We start from the raw sequence: 14265 nt of genomic DNA, 5'->3' as shown, positions 1-14265 counted from the left end.
TTTTCTTTACTCTTTTCCCGCTAATTAGGACATTTAGGTGGAAAGATACAGAGGCACCTTGGATCCGTATCACTAGTTTATGATAACAATGCAACCTTGTCCTCCCGTAAGAGTTGCAACTTTCTCCCTCCTCCTTACTGCAGGCTAGTGGGCTAAGGCTGATTCATAAACATACACGAATTAAATTCAACAAATTCCTTTAAAGCTAGTTGATACTATTCATCGTCAGAATAGAATGAACTTTAACTGAGCTTCATTAAACCATGTAAAACATGACCAAAAAGCAGCAGTGCAAGTATGGGGGGTACAGTACCAGCAAGATATTTATAGCTGGTACGGCGAACCGGAAAGAGGAGGGGCAGAACATGGGGACGCTGGGCGGCCCCACACCGGCAGTTCCTCCATCGCAGCTGTACTGCCCCCAGCCCTTCCACGCAGGGTCTCCTCCATCTGTCCAGGAGCCCTGCCAGAGGACAGGGCTTGGGGGCAGTACAGCTGTGCTGGAGGAGCTGCGGGCGTGGGGCCGCCCGGTGGCCCCACGTTCTGCTCCTTTCACCACTGCGGTTCCGAAGGCACAGTGGGAGGAGGACAGAACCCCCACCTCACCAGGTAAGGGCGGTGGATCATAGAGAGGGGACAGGGAGAGTATGGGGGCCCTGGACGGGGGGCAGGGCGGGGAGAAGTCATATGGAGGGTCACGTGAGGAGGTCACGTGCCCCCCATACTGGTAAGAAATGGATTCCACTTGCACATTTGCACAAATGGACCACATTTTGAAATCCAGCACTGCCTGTTGAAATACAGTATTGACTATAGTCATTTTTAATGTTTTGTAAGAATTCATTTAAAACACACACGATTAAAAATGTTAAACGCTTACCAAAAAATTAAACTGTATTTGTAAAGAAAAGTGTGAGAAATGTAGAAAAATGTGGGGGCAAAGAATTTTCCACCTTGTTCTTGTGGTTACGCCAGTGAACACCCCAGAGGCAGATTAAGGTCTCCTGTGGCCCTGGCCCAGAGCAAGTGGGGAGGCCCCAGAGATGGAACGGTGTCCACACCCCACCCTTGCTGCCTGCGGCCCCACCCCATTCCACTCTTCCGTGGCCCCTCCTCCCATTCCCTTTCTGCTACCCCCCCCCCCGCACACACACACACTGTGTCCCCAGGACTGGAGAAGCTCCATCCCCCCAGCCTCAGCCCTGGGTCCACAGTAGGGAATGAGAGCTACTCCAGCCCTGAGACCCTGGGAGGGAAAGAGAGCTACTCCAGTCCCAGGGCTCCAGCTGGGGTCAGAGTGCTGGGACTTCCCCTGCCCACCCCACGGTTTCTACTAGGGCTCTGGGCTCTGCTGCCCCACAGCAGATTTCTGCTGGGGCACCCATTTTTCCGGAGCCCCCAGTTTGCTGGGGCCCCCAGGTACAGGCCCCGTGGCCCATTGGATAATCTTCCACTGCCACCACTCTCTTTAAAATGTTGATTAGGATGATTATTTATTTGTATTACAGTAGCCCTATTGGGCTAGATGCTGTACAAATAGTGAGAGATAATATCTGCCCTGAGGCACTGACAAACTAGAGTGTGAGAAAGGAAATATTTTACATTATTTTATTGCACTGAGGCACAGAGAAGTTAATTGTCTTGCCCAAGATCACACAGGAAGTCTGTGGCAGAGCCAGGAATTAAATCCAGACCTCCTTAGTCCCAGTTCAGAGCCTTAATTACAAAACCTTTCTCAGTTAACAAACAAATGGATTACAGGCAAAAAGCTATATAAACTTAACTTTTTGGTAAGCATCCAAAACATCCACAGGATTAGACAGGATTTTTTGTAAACATACAAGTAATATAATCCCTCCTGCTTCAGGGCATAAAATAACCACTAACTGGTGGAGGGTTAGGAAGAAACTTCCCCTATAAGCATGTTATTCCATAATTTTAACTACAGAGTTCATGCACCTTCTTTTGAAGCTTCTGATACTGGCCACTGTCAGAGACAGGTTACTGCATTGGATGGAACAGTGGTCCAGTCTGGTATGGCAATTTCCACATTCCCATTTTTAAGCAAATCAGGAAATTGGAGAGACAAAAAATTCAGTTGGGACACAACTGGGAAGTTGCAACCCACACATGCAGTTATCCGTTTTGTTTGTGCAGCTTAGGGATGCATTTTTGGAAAGTGTGGCCTTCATGTTTCACCATAAGAACCCAGAAGTACAGACCTGTAGCTGAGCTTGTTCTTCAGCATATTCAATTGACTGAAAGATGCTAAGAGCATATTGTCGCCTCATCTCCAACCGGGCCATGTAACACCGATACCACCTCTGAATGAGGATAGCTGCTTTAATTGCTGCCAAAACATAAAGCGACAAAAGTACAATGAAACACAGTTACCGTGCAGCTACTGTGAAAACAGAAAGGGGCCAAGTTTCCACACACCCTCCTCCCCAGAGCCCAGCCCAGACATCCACCCCCTCCCCTCCCAGAGCCCAGCTGTGGGGTCCCCCAGAGCCCAGTAATGCCCCCACCACCAGTCCAGACACCCACCCCCCTCTCCCCCAGAGCCCAGGGATCCAGAGGGAGAACAGCCTGATGCTCACTCCCAGGCTTGCATGATGGAATGTCCTGCGCACTGCACAGTTGCCAACTTTCACACGGTAAATAAGCACCCCGACTTTCACAATAAGCCAAAAATAAAGCTAATCCCATTTCAAAACAAGCCAATCCCTAAGAACCCCAACACTCTATGTGACTAGATCACCCCCCAGCGTGCAGTCTGGGACTGTGGTGGGCCTATTGTGCACCCCGACTCTCTCATCCTCTTGCCCCCCCCTTGCCCCTGCTTGCCGGGAGCCAATCTAAAAAAAGAAGCAACAAGCCAAACAAGCTACAAGCCAGAAACTAACCAACAAGCAACTCACAAGCCAATTAAGCCAAAAACAAGCCCAATTTCTGTGATTTCTCCACTGGGTTGGCATGTCTGGTGCAACGCCCTCCTCCTTCCCTTAGGGTGTGCGAAGAACTGCAGCTGCTGGAAACCCTCCAGCTCCTCCTCCTCTTTCCCCTCCTCCCAGGCAGTGGCTTCTATGTGCGAGTTGGGCTCAGCAGGGTCCAGCGGCCCCCTAGTGGCAGTCACCAGCCCATTTTTGTGGGAGAAAGGAAATTCTGCGCAAAACCCCATTAATTTCTGAAAAAATCTGCATTGCGCAATAGCACAGAATTCCCCCAGGAGTACTAGTGGAGACACATAAGAGTCCTTTTGCCAGTATAGTTTATACCAGTTCCCTGAACAGAATAAAATATACCAGCAAAATGACATTTTTGCTGGAATAACTGCATCTACACTAGGACTATGTACACACTGCAGCTTAGGCTGGCATAAATTGTGTCGCTCAGGGATGTGAATAAGCCACCACCCCGAGCGACCTAAGCACCAATGTGGACAGCGCTCTGTCAGCAGGAGAGCTTCTCATGCTGACAGAGCTACCGCCGCTTGTGGGGGCTGAAGTCATGAAGTCGAAGGAAGAGCTGTCTCCCATCAGCTCAGAGTGTCTGCACTAGCCGTGCTACACCAGTGCAGCTGCCCCGATGCCGCTGCGCTGCTGTGAACTCTGTAGTGTAGCCATAGCCTTGGACTTTTGCCAGCATAGCTATGTTGGTTGGGCAGAGGCTTTTTCCACATACCTAACTGAGGAATGTCTACACAATCAATAGCTTTCCCCATTCTCCTCTCCCCACCCCCTGATCATTAAAGGGACTGCATCGAGTAGTTATTATTATTTATATTGCCATAACACCTAGAAGCCCCAGTCATGGACTGTGATCCCTTTAGGCACTGTACAAATACAAAACAAAAGACAGCCCTGTCCCAAAGAGCTTATAGCCTAGGTAACGTGATGGTTAAAGTTAATGTTACTCTAAATTCTGGTTAAAATGTAACCCTCTTACTAATGGGCTAATCCCATACAGCACCAGACACTGAGTGTTACAAGTATTAAGTGCAGGGTGTTAAACTGGCGAGCAGAAGAAGGAGAGCATTCATTTAAAATATCTGTGCCACTGCGTCACTGTTCCTCATCTGTAAAATGAGCAGAAAAATCCCCCCCTCCCCATGCTCATTCTGTTTTGCAGACTGCAAGCTCTACCTTCAAACAGGGTAGGGACTCTTTCTTACTACACATATGTACAGCACCAAGCACCATGAAGCTTTGCTTCCTGATTGAGTCTTTAAGCACTATTATAATGCAAATAATAATAAAGCTTGTGCAAGGCATGTGAAGGGGAAATCGAGCCATCTCCAGGAGCACTGTGCAAAGGCTAGGCACATTCTAGCTCTATGCCAAGCACCACTGGCATATACCACTGTGTGACATATTTTTTGAACAAGGAAAGTGCCGGCATTAACTTTTAACTGAATTTTTACCCAAGCACCAAAGAGATTTGTCAACCAAACAGACTAACTGACATTAAGCAAGAAATTAAACAAAACACTGTTTTGCAGACTAATCATTCTGTAGTGCAATTATTGAATCTGACCATCATTGAGGTAGCTCTGTTTTATCTCAGTTTCTTTTTACCTACTTGAGTCATTCTGCCTTAACCAATGTTTAAAAGCCAGGAATCCTTTAAAAAAGAGCATTTAAAACAAAATTTAATCTAAGCTACTACTTGACAACAGGAATGGGGGAAAAAGTGCAACCCTTTAATTCTCTTTCATTGTTAACAGAGGATAACAAGGCTAACAAATGACATAGACGCAGCACCTACCTCTCTCTGACTTTTTTGCCCGACTCCCAGTCACAGAAGTGCCACATCCCATGGCTCTAGTACAGACTGTCCATCAATTTAATTTCTCTTCATAGGCAATGGGTTTTTCTCATCCAACCATGTTACAAGCATTTCCTTTATGTTCCACTTATGATGCAATGAACCACCCCAAGCTGATTCACTCCTGTTATTAGCTCTAATGAGGAAGAGGAGCAGAGGAGGTAATAAAAAAGAAAGTGGTTAATAGCATACTATCTACCGTGCAACTCAGCAGAGATCATTAAAGCTCGTTATGAAATACTGTACGTCATGTGATGTGGAAACTGAACCTCACAAACAGTGTAGGGTTATTTTCCAGAACTCAGCAGCAGTAGCCGCCTATTGCTGTTGCCTGCGTTTGGGTCAGATGAACATCTATGAATAAAGTTTCCTCTTCTGAACAAAATGCTACATACTGGCTGAAAAGCAATATCTACCAGTGAGCTATTGAAAGCTTTCCTACCAGTGACAGGAAACTACAGAGAAATTACTTTTGCTATTGTGATTTGAAAAGTAGTGCATCAGAACTTAAAGCATTTAAAATTAAATGGAAATGATACTACAACTATTAAACCAAGAAAATACATTTTAAGATGACTCACCTTACCATTTACCAGTACACTGCACTTAATCCCTCATCGCACCATAATGCTGTTTACCAGTTCTTCTGAGTACAGAAGAAGCTCTTAAATGTACACTTAGTTAAAATCATATCTCAAATTCACTTGAACACAATATAAGGTGACCCCTTGAAAAGTTTTAGCAGCAGATATAATGCTGTAGTGAGGTGTCTCATAATAAGAATTCACCTATTTTTACTAAATGTACCACAGCACATTTACTATGAATCATGATAAACAAAACCAAAGTAATTTTGTCAAATAAATGAACAAAGTACATTTTATAATGCAGTCTTCTGGGTTTTTCTTTGTGTTTGTTCACCGACTCACTAACTCACATCATTCACAAATTTGCAACGTGTCTCCTAGTCAATGAGTTCAAATTAGTGAATTTCACTGTAAAATAAATGTGGTGACATTTTTTGAGCACTACACAATTCTATAGAGCCTTATGATTGTTGGGGTTTATTTTAGCCTGAACACCTTATCTGATCATACTTTTACTTCTCTTCCTTTGGTTGTGTATGAGTCTGTAGCATAGACTGCATAGCTAAATTATTGTGCCCATTATATTGAATATCCTTTCAAAAGGTTTCAAAACAAAAAGCAAAACACCCTCTCCAGCCAACCTAAATGTGACTACATAAATAATAGAATGAATGCTTGACTAGTGCTCTTTTGCTTCTATTTTACTGTTATGATAAACAAGATAAAAGGCATGAAGAGGCAGATAAAGGCAAAAATGTTATACCAACTAGTGCAGTCTATAAAGTTACTGTATTTGCAAGACCATAAAGTAGGACACTACTGTTGCAACATTTTTTATAGTCCCAAAATACGTCTACAAAAGACAAAAGTATGCTTTAAAAATCTACGCCAGTGTTGCGACTGCCGAGCTTCTGAAGGCAGTGACATGAAACATACTTCACAGAGCAGAGGGTTTTTTCTCGTAACTCCAGTGTTCTGAATGAGTTTATCGTGAAACACTGAACAAGTGATGTTAACATTCACTTTGAGGAAAACAACAGCTTTAATGCCTGCACTCATGCAGCTTCTCTCTTTGCTCCACTCAGTGTTCACAGCACTGAACACCACCTCCTAACGTGCCTTCCTAGGATTTTCACAGGTCATTAGGGGTCCAACTGACACAGCCAATCACATCTAAGTCCTGTTTTTCGAATTAGATGTCAATATCAAGAATATCACAACCCAGCCTCCATCTTGGACAGACCACAATCTCACTAAGGCGGTAATCTGAGCACTCCCAGCTCCCAGGTATCAAGAAAGACCGGTACAACCATGATGGCTCTTCAACTCCATCAAACTGCTAAAGGAGTGCAACACTCCGCCTACAGGACAAGTTGTTAAGGATGTTGTGAATCATCATAATTGTATACTAGCCTCAAACATTGACATATTCTCCCCCAAATGGCCCATTCCTTCCCATTGCCTCTTTGGTTTTCAGACACCTCTGTGCCAGATGAAAGAGAGCGAGGCAGAAACCTGAGCACCAATAATGGAAAATGAAGGCTGAAACATATAGGTTGAAACACAGAATTTTTCCAGGCCTACCCTGATCCTGGACATGGTCTTCCTACCAGCCTCCACTAAAGCTGCCAAATCCAACCTGAAGGAGCTGCTTCATCCATTCTGAATGCTTACTCCCTGCATCCGAGCTGAGCAGCAAGCACTGCGAAGGACCATCATTCTATTTTGCTGAAAAGTTCACGCACAAGCACTTTCAGGAAGTTTCTTAAACAGCATGGATCCACTTGGCCAATTTACAGCCCACCTGCATTCCAAGAGTTCAGTACATTCACTCACTGAGAAGTACTGGACACCCTAAAGAGTCTTGACCCAAGACCTGTGAATCCAACTTATGCCCTTTCTGACTGGTGTAAGATAGGCATGAGTAACTGGTGCCATTCCTGACTGAAATAGCCAATGCCATCTTCAGGAAAAGAACTGTCTCTTCCTCCTTCAAACATGCAAAAATCTGAATGATCCTGAACTAACCCACTCTGGATACTCCAGTTCTTACTAATTATCACCAGCGTCAAACCTTCTGTTCCTGAGCAAGCTCAGAGAAACTAGTCAAAGGCCAACTGCAAGCTTATCTAATTGAATCTAATATTCTAGACCCAGCAGAATCTGGACTCAGGCCAGGGCATGGAAGGGAAAACTTTTAGATGATCATCTGCTGCCAGTGGGTGGTGACATCCATTCTCATCCTCCCGGATGTCTCTGCAACATTCAAATCTTTCAACCATTAGATATTCCTGCCTCAGCTGAGAGGGAAATACTGGTTTGAGTATACTAAAATGGTTTGAGTTCTCTTTGTAGGGATACACCCAAAGAATAGCAATGGAAGACTGCACCTGAATCCCTAGGCTACTCACCTGTGGAGTTCCACAAAGATCATTTCTCTTTCTCTAGTCCTACTCAATGTTTACATGAAGCTGCTAGGTGAAATAGAAAGACCACTTGGACTCAAATGCCACCAATATGCAGATCATCACAGCTCTACTTGTTCTTCACCACCACCACCAAGCTGGCTTAGTGCTTTGATATCAGCTCATGGATGAAGAACAGCTGATGAAAGCTGAACCCAAGCAAGACATGGGTGGGCAGAGGAAAGCATTTTGAAGAGTTTGCCACTAGACTATATTGTAGTCTCCATTGGTTGAAGGTACACACCCACAATCAGTGAATTCAGTCTGTAGTTTAGGAGTGGGGAAGTGGGATACCGAGAGGAAGCACGAGCAGGAGCGCGTGAGAGGGGAGGGCTCCTGCCTCATACTGAGAAAGAGGGGCGATCAGCAGGTTCTCAAGTGCCTATACACAAATGCATGAAGCTTGGGAGCTTTGACTCCCTCGGGGAACTGATGGGTAAGATCCCCTGGGAGAATAACATGAGGGGGAAAGGAGTCCAGGAGAGTTGGCTGTATTTTAAAGAATCCTTATTGAGGTTACAGGGACAAACCATCCCGATGTGTAGAAAGAATAGTAAATATGGCAGGCGACCAGCTTGGCTTAACAGTGAAATCCTTGCTGATCTTAAATACAAAAAAGAAGCTTACAAGAAGTGGAAGATTGGACAAATGACCAGGGATGAGTATAAAAATATTGCTCGGGCATGCAGGAGTGAAATCAGGAAGGCCAAATCACACCTGGAGTTGCAGCTAGCAAGAGATATTAAGAGTAACAAGAAGGGTTTCTTCAGATATGTTAGCAACAAGAAGAAAGTCAAGGAAAGTGTGGGCCCCTTACTGAAGGAGGGAGGCAACCTAGTGACAGAGGATGTGGAAAAAGCTAATGTACTCAATGCTTTTTTTGCCTCTGTCTTCACGAACAAGGTCAGCTCCCAGACTACTGCACTGGGCAGCACAGCATGGGGAGGAGGAGACCAGTCCTCTGTTGAGAAAGAAGTGGTTTGAAGCTTTGAGCAGGGGGTTGGACTAGATGACCTTCTGAGGTCCCTTCCAACCCTGATATTCTATGATTCTATGTGGCTGGATGGTGATGATTCTATGATTCTATGAGTGCTTCTGGATTCCTTGCTGATGCTAAGCTCTCACATAGCAACATCCCCGAGTAATGCTTCTCATCATCTCTAGTTGGTTAGGAGACTCCATCCCATCTTGGTGAAGGATGATCTGGCCTAGGGTTATTCACACCTTTGTCTCCTCTTGACTGGACTACAACAGTGCAATATTCCAGGTAATGAATCCTTCATCACTTACAAAACCCCAGCTGATACAGAACACTGCAGCACTTCTCTGCAACAAAGGCTACTGGGAGCACATCTAATCTGTGTTCCACTCTCTAATGTGGATTCCCATAGAATATCAAGTCAAGTTCAAGGTTTTGATCCTTATTTTCAAGGTGCTCAATGGCCTGGGCCCAGGGTATCAAAAAGATTGCCTAATGTTCCAAAATGAAGATTGGTCAACAACTCCACTCCTCTGGCACAATAGAACACTCTACAATAAGGGTAAAGTTTGTTTGTGCAGGAGACAACTTTCCCTGAGACCGGTCTGAAACTCCCCCGTGAGCGAGCTCCCCTAGGAACTAAGGATTATCACAAACCTCACCACCTTCCACTCCGAAGAAGTGCACCTGGCACTTGATCTGCCTTTAAAGCAGTGAGTACATTAAAAAAAAATCCCCACAACACAAAATCTTACCAACTCTGTACATATAGTTATTCCACCAGGGGGGAAAATGAGAGAGAACAAGCCACATATGACACTTTAGTCACAACACTTAACAGGCCGCTGGAAGGTGCTCAGATACCATGGTGATGAAGTAGCAACCTATTTAGAACAGAAAAGGAGTTCCACTGGACTATTTACTCCTGATAAATACTGAGCAAATATTACCAGTGTAGCAATGTGTCTTAAACAAACAAACAAAAACAAAAAAAATAATAAAAACTTAACAATTTTACTGACGAAATGAAAAACTAGGGCTTTCCTGTTTCAAAAGGAGTTTCTAGGATACCAGTAAATCATATGAAAAAGCAGGACATAGGGTAGTTAGCATTCTAGCTGCTGTTTTTAAAGAAAACATGCTTTCATAAGGCAGACAATAGAACAACTTTTGGGTCAATGAGGGTAAGCAGGTTTCCTGGGGAATCTCTGGGGAGGGGTTAATGCAAAGTGCACAACCCCAGTTATGCAAAACCCCAGACTTTTGAAGCTATGTCCTGAGGAAAGGGCCACTGACTAGGTGATTATCTGTTCCCAGAGCCTGGAGATACACTCTAGGCCTGAGCTCTATAAAGAAACAGCTGAACTGTCCAATCAGGATGTGGAAAGACTGACACCTACCAAAGTCCTATATTGGAGTTGGTGTGGCCTCTGGTAAGCATCTAACATGCAAGTAGGTTCTTTTATTGATTTTTTATGTTGTCTCTGTAATGGTTTTACCCTAAGAATAAATGCAGTTTTCTTTGTGAAGGCTGGCTGGTAACCGGTATACACTGTTGAAGTGTTTACACCAAAACTAAAGCACCCAAACTAGTGGGCACATTTGAAAACTCATGTTTGACTTTTAATGAAATTAGATGGCAAGGCTTTTAAGGCAGGGAGTGCACCTGTTTTATAAAAAACAGCATATATTCGCAGCACTATATTAGTTATGATATAAGCTGATGAGCCCACGGGCTGCCAGATATAAGACAGAGCAGGCCTGAGGATCCAAAAGCCATACACATGAAAGCCACTAGCCTCTTTCTTACCTCTCACTCTTCCCCTGTCGCCAGGGCTTAATTTTTGCCAGGGCTTAGCCCTGGCATCTCTAGGCTTGGCAGTTCATAGCCCCAGCACCTCTGGGCTTGATGTGTCAGTTATGAAAATAAAAAAAAATTGCTTGAGCCCCAGCACCTCTTTCATTACAAATTAAGCACTGCCTATCACTGTTGCCCTGCGTGTTCCTTCTGTTTCTTCCTCACTTTCATAAATGAAGATTGAAGAGTTGTATTGGTTTTTATGAGGACAGGATCCCTGCTGGGATGCAGCTTAATTTATGCTACATTGTACTTCCCCTGCAGGTTGTTTCAGTGGGCATTCCCGTTGTGCAAGTCCTCTCCTTTCTCTCTCCCATTCCTATCTGTATTTCTATTACAGGGTATTTATGACGTCCTTCAATAACATTTGTTAGAAAAACATTTGTGGTTTGATGAATTATGAGAGGGAGACGGATTTTCTAGGAGCATCTGAGGGTGTACATTTCTCATTAGAGGTCTGGCTTTGGCACTGCTTATATTTTGATTCATTAAACATTCCACCAGTGCTTGTGGAAGACTACTTCAGTTAGAGTTTTTTCCGTGGAATTGAGGACTAGTGTACACATAAATGATAGGCTTGATCTTGATAGGATAAAATTTATAACATCTGGAAACCTTTCCTGAAATCTGTTCTGAGAGAGGCTAAATAAGACACTGGAGATTCAGGATATTATCTGTCTAGGTACTTACAGTATATGGCCCTCATCACTGTTGTACCTTAACCCCTGAAAAATACCTGTTTATCAAGGAAATTATACCACGTCCAACACTGTGACATTTCAGCACTTCTGTGAGTATAGCACCTCTTGTTGAGACCCTTGTAGATGATATTGTTTATTGACATATTGTTTATTATCAAACCATACTACTAAGTGATATTTACTGGAGCCTGGTGGGATAGACATGGTGAAATTAGGAGTAATTTTATTTTATTTTTCTTAGGGGTTGGAATAAAATGAAATCCTAGTGGTTCACTGAAAGAAAATCATCACTATAATCCTTTGTGTTGCACAGTGTTAATTTACTCAAATTTTTCTATGTAACTATGATTAAGCCTTCTGGCTCTGTAACATTACCTCTTTTTATTGTTTTGTATAGTATTTGCATCCACTATACTAGTCAGTGGCTATTTCATCTAGTGGTATGCGGTGCCAAAACCTGGGATTAGACCAACCATGAACTTCAGGAGGATCTGGATCCAAACTTCAGGCTCCAGGACCCATCTCTTGCACATCTTATGCATGTAACCCACTTGTTATGAATAAGTAATTTTAAAAAGCATTTAACATTTTTTAAACAGAACATTTAAAAATAGTTAAGAAAATGCATTGGGTGATGGGATATTCATAAGAGAAACCTCTCATGTGTCCACTATAGATGCTATTGCCCTTGGAGAAACCTACACATATTGCCATAGTTTAAGAGAAGAATACTATTATTACCTGATTCATGGTCCATTTTGATCAATTTCACAGTCATGGGATTTAAAAAATTGTAAAGTTCATGATTTCAGCTATTTAAATCTGAAATTTCATGGTGTTGTAACTGTAGGGGTCCTGACCCAAAAAGGATTGGGGGTGGGTGGGTGTTGCAAGGTTATTGTAGGGGGGTTTGCAGTACTGCTACTCTTACTTCTGTGTTGCTGCTGGAGGCAGCGCTGCCTGCAGAGCTGGGCCCTCAGTCAGCCACCCCCACTCTTTTGATGCCCAGCTCTGAAGGCAGCAGCGCAGAAGGATGGCATGGTATGGTATGGCATTGCCACCCTTACCTGTGCGCTGCTGTTGGCGGAGTGCTGCCTTCAGAGCTGGGTGCCCAGCCAGCAGCTGCCGCGCTCTGACTGCCCAGCTCTGAAGGCAGCGCAGAAGTAAGGGTGGCAACACTGTGACCTCCCTAAAAAACCTTGCAACCCTCCTGAAACTCCCTTTTGGGTCAGAGCACCCAATTTGAGAAACACTACTTTCCCATTAGACCAGATTTCACAGGGGGAGACCAGATTTCCCGGTCCATGACACGTTTTTCATGGTCTTGAATTTGGTAGAGCCCTATCTATAATCAAGATTGAAGAAAACCTGCAATAAGTCATTTATGGCTTGATTCTGCATATTGTTAAACACACTCAAATTCCCTTTGGTTTAATGGAAGTTGAAGGTGCTCAGAACTTCAGAAGACTACATCCTTAAAATCAACAGTGATGTACCTGAGAACGATAACTTTTAAGCTAAGAAGAAGAGGATGTAAACAATAGCTTATGAAGAGAAATAAGTATTTTATCTACTGATTCTTTATCTGATAAGGTATACAAGACATGATTAGCATCTCTATTTAAGTGATTTGCAGTGACTATATATGTGAATGGAAGAAATCAAATACCGGTACTTTCTGTTCAATATATTGTAAATAAAAATAAATATTTCATGTAACAGCCAGTTAATTTCTTGAGCCTGTTTAGGGATAGGAAGCTAGGGTCAATATTGAATTGACTGAACTGTTTCTGTGCATTGCTATGGGTGATGCATCTCAAAGACCAGGCCAGGAACCAATCAAGAACAAATGTAGTAAGCTATCTGAAAGCCAATAAAGTCAACTCCAAATTCCTATGGATTGTGGAAAGTATAGTATTTTTGCTAACAAAAAACTAAGTGTAATATGTTCCAAAACTTCAGATCACAAAGCACTCTGTTCTCATCTACTCAGAACTTCTGGATAGCTGGTCCAATCAATTTTAAACTTTTTAAGATGAACCATTCTGATTTTTATCACAGCAGTAAGCAAAATAATCTATATTACCATACACATTCTGTCATTCACTGCACAAAGCTGTGATACAGTTAATTTCCTTTTTTTAAAAGTGAATTAAAAGTGATCTTAACCCCTTCCCCTCAAAGAAATTACCTGTTTTCTTCTGCTGCAGCAATGCAGAGGGCTTCCACAAAAGTGTCTTCAGGAGAATAAAAAAGCAGTCTCTTTTTGGAACCAGACGACATGACAGGGGTGTAGATCTGAAGGAGAATAGGTACTCTGGTTCCCTTTAGGGCTCTGAGGCTCACAGACTGCAATACTGGTGCCCTCCTTGCACTTACACAGCTTCCTGTGAGGAAATCTTTTAAGCACCGCTTAAAAAATGAATACAATAACACAAAGAGCTGCTTTCCATCTTCCAGCTTATTATGGGACCACAGGGCTGCAGACACAGAGCTAAACTGCATGGATGCTGTTGTTGGAGCTGTGTTGTCACTATGCTCCCTGAATCTCAAACGGAGAAAGGATGTGCCGAAGTTATCTGCTTCAAATCTGAAGTCACATGATCACTTTCCAGAACAGCCATTGCACAGTGACTATGAAACAACAATTTGCATCTGAGCAGCACTAGTACACAAAATATAACAGGGCGCTTAGGTCCTCCTGTGCCGTGAGCACCAATGTAAGGTCCCAGCTAGAGACACAGACTGCTAACTGCATTTAGCAGTATACCATTGTGTCTATCAGTTAGTGCTGGAATATTTTAGAAAACAATTATACTTTGTTATTGTGAGGCACTCAACAACTATG

The 14265-nt window shown here is 43.4% G+C and overlaps 1 protein-coding gene across 1 annotated transcript in view; it reads right to left on the bottom strand.

Moving 5' to 3' along the window:
• The window catches only part of PPEF1 (protein phosphatase with EF-hand domain 1), a 51238-nt gene extending 37498 nt beyond the window's left edge, over positions 1-13740 (bottom strand). The window contains exons 1-3 of the mRNA XM_084617788.1: positions 13609-13740; positions 4768-4963; positions 2223-2350 (exon numbers count right to left, since the gene is read on the bottom strand). Of these exons, the coding sequence (XP_084473914.1) occupies positions 2223-2350; positions 4768-4819 (180 nt within the window). The 5' untranslated portion in view covers positions 4820-4963; positions 13609-13740. The remainder of the gene's footprint in view (positions 1-2222; positions 2351-4767; positions 4964-13608) is intronic.
• Between the last annotated feature and the right edge of the window lie 525 nt (positions 13741-14265).

This window comes from Lepidochelys olivacea, assembly GCF_965140295.1.
Source record: "Lepidochelys olivacea isolate rLepOli2 genome assembly, chromosome: 1".
In the NCBI taxonomy this organism is placed as follows: domain Eukaryota; kingdom Metazoa; phylum Chordata; order Testudines; family Cheloniidae; genus Lepidochelys; species Lepidochelys olivacea.
Note: the sequence above shows the minus strand (reverse complement) of the source record. Positions and strands in the feature narration are given on the sequence as shown.